The sequence below is a fragment of the Barbus barbus genome (genome assembly GCF_936440315.1).
Source record: "Barbus barbus genome assembly, chromosome: 16".
NCBI lineage: Eukaryota > Metazoa > Chordata > Actinopteri > Cypriniformes > Cyprinidae > Barbus > Barbus barbus.
The window spans coordinates 12,159,162-12,166,651 of record NC_136744.1 but is presented as its reverse complement, the minus strand read 5'-3'; the positions used below and the strand labels follow the sequence as shown (position 1 = coordinate 12,166,651).

Sequence of the window (7,490 nt, the reverse complement as noted above, 5' to 3'; positions counted from 1 at the left end):
TGTTTGTTTAAACGTAAACTTCCAACCGTCGATTGTGTAGTTTGTTGTGGTGCGATAGGAAACAGCGACACTTGAAGCCTAAAGCGAATATTACAGCTAATCGCTAGCTTTTGTCACCCTTTTAGTTACATCAAACAACAGTGGAACAAGATGTGGGGATTTGGGGTAGTGTTAACATACATTTTATTTTTATATTTTCAAACTGTCGTCGGAATTTGGAGGTAAATTATTAACCAACTAAACTCCATTGATCTTTGGGCACTTTTAGTGTCACAAAGCTAAGCTATTGATATGTAAATTACTTGTGATTGCTGTTACTGTTTGTTTATTTTCAGATACAAGCAGATTTTGGAGGATAAAGAATTATTAATCGTAGACAGTACTGTAAGTTAACATAACCTTTTACAAAAATCACTATTGTAACCACTAAGTTACCACAACAACATACTACTGCTGAAATACAGTGGCTTCAATTCTTTTAGACCGATTTTGCTGTATAATCATCCTCGTTGATTTATTCCTGATGTTTTGTTTAATTTCTGTAACTAGTCTATATTTTGGTGGTTGCTATTGTAAATAAGGAATGATCTTGTTCATTGTGATTTTAAGGTTAGTCATCTGAGGCCTGAGTGAACTGCTTTCTCACCACCAATATAAAAACATGAATAGGAGCATGAAGTTTTATTTACATAATAAACCACAGCTATTATGTTTCATGCAGACTTTTTTAGAGTACGAAGGATCCTCTTTTTTGGAGTGGCAATATCCTGATGGTTGTGATGTGAATGATAAGAGGTAATCCACATATTTACTTAAGTATGATCATTTTCTAATGTATAGCTTTATTAATATGCATTTATGTCTAATCAGTTCAATTTAAATTTATTTCTTCGACAAATTGATCCAAAAAGGTCACCTCATGCTGTTATGTGGTGTAAATCCCCTGGATTTCAAGCTGTAAAGCCACTTATTTCTGTAAGTACACACACAAATCTATCATGAGGTTCCACATATTCTTTTCATCAATTTGCTTTTTCAAATATTTCATGATTTCATTGCAGGATGTGTCTACAGAAAAAGAAGAAGAGCGACACCTTTATATAAGTGACTCATTTTTCAGGCTTGCGTGGTATGCTGTTATTCCTTTGCTCAGGTTTTAACCATCTCAACTTCTTTCAGCCTTTATTGCACTACAAAATGCCAAGAATTGCTTAAGGAAGAAAATACTTTGAATAGAAATATATATATGCGCAAAAGGTTTTTTTTTTTTTTTCCATGTCCATCAGAAATTCACCTGAACGTAACCCCCAGGTGAGACTTTTACTCTAATCAGAAACCTTTGCTAGATGCGAACCTGTGTCACATGCAGGTTGAATTGTTCCCTTGTTCAAGATCATGTGGTTTATAATGCTTTTTGGTGTGTATTGTAGACTGTCAGAATATGGATCATTGATCCAGACCGAGCAGATGAGGCTGTAATCAAAAACACAGCAATGATTCCCTCTGTAGTAAGTCGTCTTCTTAAAAATCCTATGTAAAATGTTAGCTGTGTATTGATTATTGTAAGTGCATGAGAATAAATCTCTGTACCTTTCCAGTATTTCAGATATCTTACTAAGTGTTTATTTGTCGGTGGAGAGTTTGCAGTCATCGAGTTGTCTTCATTCCCTCAGACAAGCCAGAGTTATTTTACAAATAAGGGGTAATGCGGTTCACTTCTATTCAAAGTCAGGCTTTTTCCACGTTTACTGACTTTTTAAATGTATTTCTTAATGTTCAACAAATATATTTACAATAATGATCTGTATAGCAACCTTTCACAATCACGATTTCTTTCAGGGTTTGGGAGGCTCGCATTCTTGGTGTCCATGAATATCATACTTTTCACATAACCGGTCAGTCAGTATCTTTTCATGGAAACTCTGTTGCTTCTAGTCAACATGTCTTCTACAGGACATCCACAGAGAAACCACATGGTGACAAAAGTGTGTCATTACGCCTGCCAGCTGGTAGTCGAATGTCGATAGTATGGGGTGCATGTACCCCTCACAGAGCCTTGCTCCTGTCTGACAAAGGCACATTCATAACTAAAAATGCTTTCCTCATGAGGAGATAAAGGTTGATCCTGGAGAATTGCTAATGCCAGCTAAGGGTCATTACCTTGTTTTTGATGCCGTCTTGTTGGAGAATGGCTCGATTTTCCGCATAGGAGATGCTCTTTTCTGGAGGGACAACGAGGAAGGAATATTGAGGAGGAATCCTATGAAACTGCTAGGTGAAGGGGTTAAAGGCCTGAGTTTTAGGACTCAATGTGCAGATTACTACCCCTTGCTAGTGAGTGTCTCCCATTTGTAAATCTCAGTTTTTTTTTCCTAATATTAGGTTACAAAAATGTTGATTTGTCTCTTAATTTCACTTGCAGGGGTTTGAACTTGCCACAGTTCTTGCATGGACAGACCACGAGCTTTATAAAGGTGGGAAAGCTCTGGATTGGAAGACTAATAGCAACTACATGTCAAACGTACTGAGTCTTCCCAAAACTACTACTATCCTTACTGCTGCATTTGGATCCCATCCAGCATCTTTGGGTGCACTGGTGATGTACACAGACTCTGTACAACTCTCCCTGCTCACATCCTGTGAGACTGAAGGCATCTGGAGAACCAGAACTTTGAGTATAAATGTTCTCCAAGGGCCATTTCAGATGCTCTTTGTCAGCGCAGCCTTGGAAACTCTGCTGGTGTGGAACAAAGACACTATGCTTTATAGTTTTCAAAATTATAGTGAATGGCGTTACCTGCAAATAATGGATTCCTCCAACATAAGCCTAGAAGCAAGTGGTAGCCACATTCACCACGTGGTCATGGGTGAGTGGAAGAAATCAGATTATCAGAAGTGCCAGCAGTTGTTTTTCCTTCAAAATACATTTGAAATTCAAATAAGATTGATTTGTATCTCTAATAAGAGTTTGATTTAAGAATAAAGCTAGTTTACATAAAATAAAATGATCTCATGCTCCACTCTTTGTGACTCTGCTCCACAGACCACTCAAGGAACATGCTGGTAAAGATGGAGAACAACGTGCTGTTCTTCTGTAAATTCGGCACGAATAAACTGTTTCGGCTGCCCACCTGGAATGACCCTGGACGTTCTGTAGTGCTCTACCTAAACCAGAAAGGGCAGATCATTATGCTGAAAATGTTAGATGGAGGTTTGCATGTACAGAAGTACCCTTTGCAGATGGAGATCAGGAGTGCCATGCAAGGGGAGGTCCACAGCTGTCCCTTTATTGGCTTCACACACAGCATGAAAAGGCCTGTCTACTACATCGACAAGGAAGAGGCCATTGAGTTTTGGGCCCAGGTAAGTTCGAGTAGACCTACTGTAGTTCATGCATCACAAGAGAAATTACCAAATGTGCTATGCCATGGTAGAGCCATTTTGGCTTCCCAAAAGAAGTGAGCAGTTCATGAAAGAAACACTTTTTTTGTGTGTGAAGAACACATAATCTGAAGAACCTTTTTCCACTACAATGAACCTTCTGTGCTGTGGATCGGTTTAATGGATGTTAAAGGTTCTTTGTGGAACCATAGATGCCAACCAAATATTTTTATACTTCATGTGTATTTCCAGATAGTCTACCATGAAGGTAAAAACATTAATGTGACGCTAAGCAGGAACAAAGACCATGTGTTGCAGATCACAGAAAGGACCCATTTTGAGAGTGTGCGCCATCTGGACACAACAAACAAGGTATGGACAAGAAGGGTCTTTTAGTAAAGCCAGTCTTCATTGAGCTGTGTTTAAATACCATTTAGGGCGAATTCCAAACGGAAGTGAGCATCCCTATGCCCTACTCCCTTCGAAGGGCAGAGCCCTTGAAGTGTGTTCTTTAAAGGGTGTAGGGCACTGATCTATAATAGAGAACATATATTTTTATATCATTATATATAGATCAGTGGTGTAGGGCATTACTGTCTCGTATAAGCGTTAGGATCTCCCTTGGGAATGATGGACAAAATGTTACCTTGACAACGCTGCACTGCTTGCAGCATTCAGCGCAGTTGTTGCAAATTAGGGCTACACCGATTAGTCGACGTTATCAACAACGTCTTATATATTTTTTCAACGTCTTATAATATTTGATACATTATATCAAATATTTTTGTTGTCGAGTAGTCGTTTGATCTCACATGAACTAATGTTAGAGCCTGCAATACTGCGGTTTCACCAGTGTGGCACTGTAGCGCAAGACTGTAGTTCAGCCCTCCTGGATGCATTCAAGAGAAGACGCACAGCGCTTCAGAGAAAATGCATCCGAACTTGAGCGGCGTTTCGATGAATATGTTAATATATATTGCGCGCTTTCGTCTCAGTAACTAAATAAACACAACAAAAACTGACAGCAGTGTGAAAGCAGCAGTTAAAAATGCATCTGATTACAACGATGTGGATGTTTGCATGAGCTCTGCTTTTCAGTAATGTAACGTTACTCCAGTCATGTCCGGTCACATGATGTTTATTTATATAGCACTTTATGCAATAGATAGCCTTAATTCAAGCATCTTTACGGTATTAAACATGAAAAACCAGAGTCAGTGTCGCTTTCAGTTAGAATTGCAACTTGATTTTTGATATAAAGCGGGTCTCCAGTGTGGAGCTAGCTAATTATTAAATATTTTTATTAGTGGGAAAAAAATAGGTTTCATTAAAGTGACAGTTTGGTTTACAGAGACCAAAGCTTGATCTAGCTAAGGACTGTTTTGATTATCATAACCCTATAAGGTATTTTAAGATATTATGTTGTGAATAAAATAGTTTATCCAAAGCGTCGTATCACTTACCTTTATTTTGTTTATTATCTATATGACTTACAAAAGGAGAAGTTAGGCAGAATGTGCAAAATGTGTCATTCAGTTTCTTTTTCATGTAGCTAATTAAATGGTGAGAGAGTGTCTCTGTCTGTCATTTCATAATGAATTGGTAACACTTTACAGTAAGGTATCATTTATTAACATTAGTTAATGTATTAATTAACATCAATGAACAATGCATTTATTACATTTAACTATTAATCTTTGTTAATGTTGGTTAATAAAAAACAGCATTAGTAAATGCTGAAATTAACTAACTTTTAGATTAACAAATGCTGTAGAAGTATTGTTCATTCTTAGTCCATTAACTAATGTTAAATAATGAACCTTATTGTTAGAATATGTATAACTTACTATTTTAACTAATCGCAAAAGCTGAATAATCAAAGTCTACTGATTAATCTGTGGACTAATCGATGATTAGTTGATTAATCATTCTAATAATCGTTAGATTAATCGATTATCAAAATAATAATTAGTTGCAGCCCGATTGCAAATAAATATTTCTTATTGTTATTATTGTATTCAAATACTGTCTAATTGTGTCTTATTTACCATTAAACTTTTTCAAACTAAATTTGCTTAAACTTGCTAACAATAGTCTTAAATCATATTTCTATCACTGACGAAAATATTTTGTATTACATAAAAATAAAGACAAATTTAATTAGCTTATTCTACTTACATTTATATGTAAAGTCAAAATAAACCCCAACTTTGCTTTAAAATGCATCGCAAGATCTAAGTGAAGATTACATGGTCACCAACGGAAATTCGTGAATTGACCATCGCATGTTCCCTTCGCTAACGGACTTCTGGAAGGGCCTTTCGTGAAGGGAATCAGTTGTTCACTTTCGTTTGGAACATCCCTACAAATGGCGTCCCCTTCCCGAAGTGCCCTTCAAGGGTGCAAAAAAGCCGTTTGGAATTCGCCCTTAGGTAGTTGTTTGTGATGCTTAAGTAAGCAAAGTTTTTTTTTTTTTTTTTTTTTAATTGCCTGGTCATTTTATTGACAGTCTCTTTACTTTTTTCCAGACCTTTACCATTTATCAGGATGCAGACTACAAAGACACGACTAACAACTCTGATCTCATGTGAGTGTTTTTTTAAAAGGCACATCAATGAAAGATTCTTGTACAGATAGATTTAACCATATCAGATAAGACAATTAGTTTTTCCAGCTATTATAACAACCATCCTGTCCTAGAATTAAAAACAGCCGAAACTCAAGTGATATAGTCACTATGGAGCTGCTACCAACCCAGATTGATAATTAATTGCTGGGTTACTGAAGATTTTCTTTTTTCTTATTTGTAGAAAAACATTTCCTAATAAGAGGGCTACTGTATATAGATACTATACCACTAAATAAGGCATACATTGTTTGTAGATTTCCCATTTCTTTGTGGGCTGCCCACCAAACAGGCACATTTGTGTTATAAAGTAAGTGTCATCTGATTATCTAACAATATCATTTAGAATGTTATCCTACAACCATCTACTGTAGCAGTTTATACCTTTTGACCAGACTTATCGTGTTGTTCCTTGTAGACCACAGAGAATTCCATGTAAGATGCGCATTTTTGACAGCTATACCATTCCAGGGTAATATTCACTAAAAACATGACACTTAATAATAGAATACATTGAATTTGAATAAACTCTGCTTAATAATTTCCCCAATTGATCTTTTACAGATTTGTACTTAGTAATTCATCAAAGGATCTGGTGAGAATCCGTTCTGTGTATTTGTAGATAATGATGCTTATTTAATCAGCATCACTGAGATAAGTATGAGAAGCACAGTGTTCTTTTTGTCATTGTGTCAAATAACAGATTTATATAACAAAAAAACAAAAAGCTACTATATTGTGATGGCCCGTGCTATTAAAAAATACATGTGAGGCAACTGGTGATGGTCATGAGTTCTCTAATGTCTCACAGACTGTGTTCTATGACTGGAAGAGCTTTGGCTGTGTGTTGAAAATCCACTACAAAGATGAATTTCGGCCAAACATTGAGCTGTGAGTAAGACACAAGCATAATGAGACTTAAGTACAAAAGTGAAATTAAACCTGAAACAATAAGCAATATGAGTCACACACTGTTTTACTGTTAGCACTTTAAAGTAAAACAGTGTGTGACACATATCGCTAATCATGAGGATTGCATATTTCTGTGAGGAAGTAGATTGCAGTGCATTTTTTAAAATAAAATTGATAAGTTTATTTTATTTTTAAATAGACATACTACCTAGTCAGTATGTGACTATGAGGCCAATGTTGGTGCTTCAGTAATGTGCAGGTTTTTGTTGACGCCACCCACGGACCATATTAAGGGGTGCTAGCAGATTAAGGTTTGTTCTTGGTTTGATCGGCCATAGTTCATGGGAATGTATTTATATATTTTTTTAATAGTGATGGGAAGGGTGGGGGGTGGTTTAATGGTAGACTCAACTGGTTTTATTTTCAAACTTGTATTTTGTCTTATTATGCAGTTATTATGTTCGATACCTATGACTGACCTTAATATTCTGAGTTGAAATAGGCCTAAATGGCCCTCACAAACATACAGGTTTTCTGGATATTTTGCGAAGAAGAAAGACTGATATAGTGT

General features: G+C 36.3%; 1 protein-coding gene across 1 annotated transcript; it reads left to right on the top strand.

Moving 5' to 3' along the window:
• The first annotated feature begins 1,598 nt into the window (after positions 1–1,598).
• Positions 1,599–6,718, top strand: LOC306881987 (cation channel sperm-associated auxiliary subunit epsilon-like). Its single transcript, XM_079436396.1, has 7 exons — positions 1,599–1,702; positions 1,840–2,334; positions 2,423–2,867; positions 3,044–3,363; positions 3,634–3,753; positions 5,910–6,317; positions 6,426–6,718. Exons 2-6 carry the CDS (start codon positions 2,140–2,142, stop codon positions 5,970–5,972), a joined length of 1,143 nt encoding a protein of 380 aa, XP_079292522.1. The 5' UTR covers positions 1,599–1,702; positions 1,840–2,139; the 3' UTR covers positions 5,973–6,317; positions 6,426–6,718.
• Positions 6,719–7,490: the final 772 nt, after the last annotated feature.

Excerpts from the sequence above, each read along its gene's own strand:
- LOC306881987 (XM_079436396.1), top strand. The coding sequence starts at position 2,140 with ATGCCAGCTAAGGGTCATTACCTTGTTTTTGATGCCGTCTTGTTGGAG. Across the intron at positions 2,335-2,422 it reads CAGATTACTACCCCTTGCTA|GGGTTTGAACTTGCCACAGT; the intron begins GTGAGTGTCTCC and ends TTTCACTTGCAG. Across the intron at positions 2,868-3,043 it reads CATTCACCACGTGGTCATGG|ACCACTCAAGGAACATGCTG; the intron begins GTGAGTGGAAGA and ends TCTGCTCCACAG.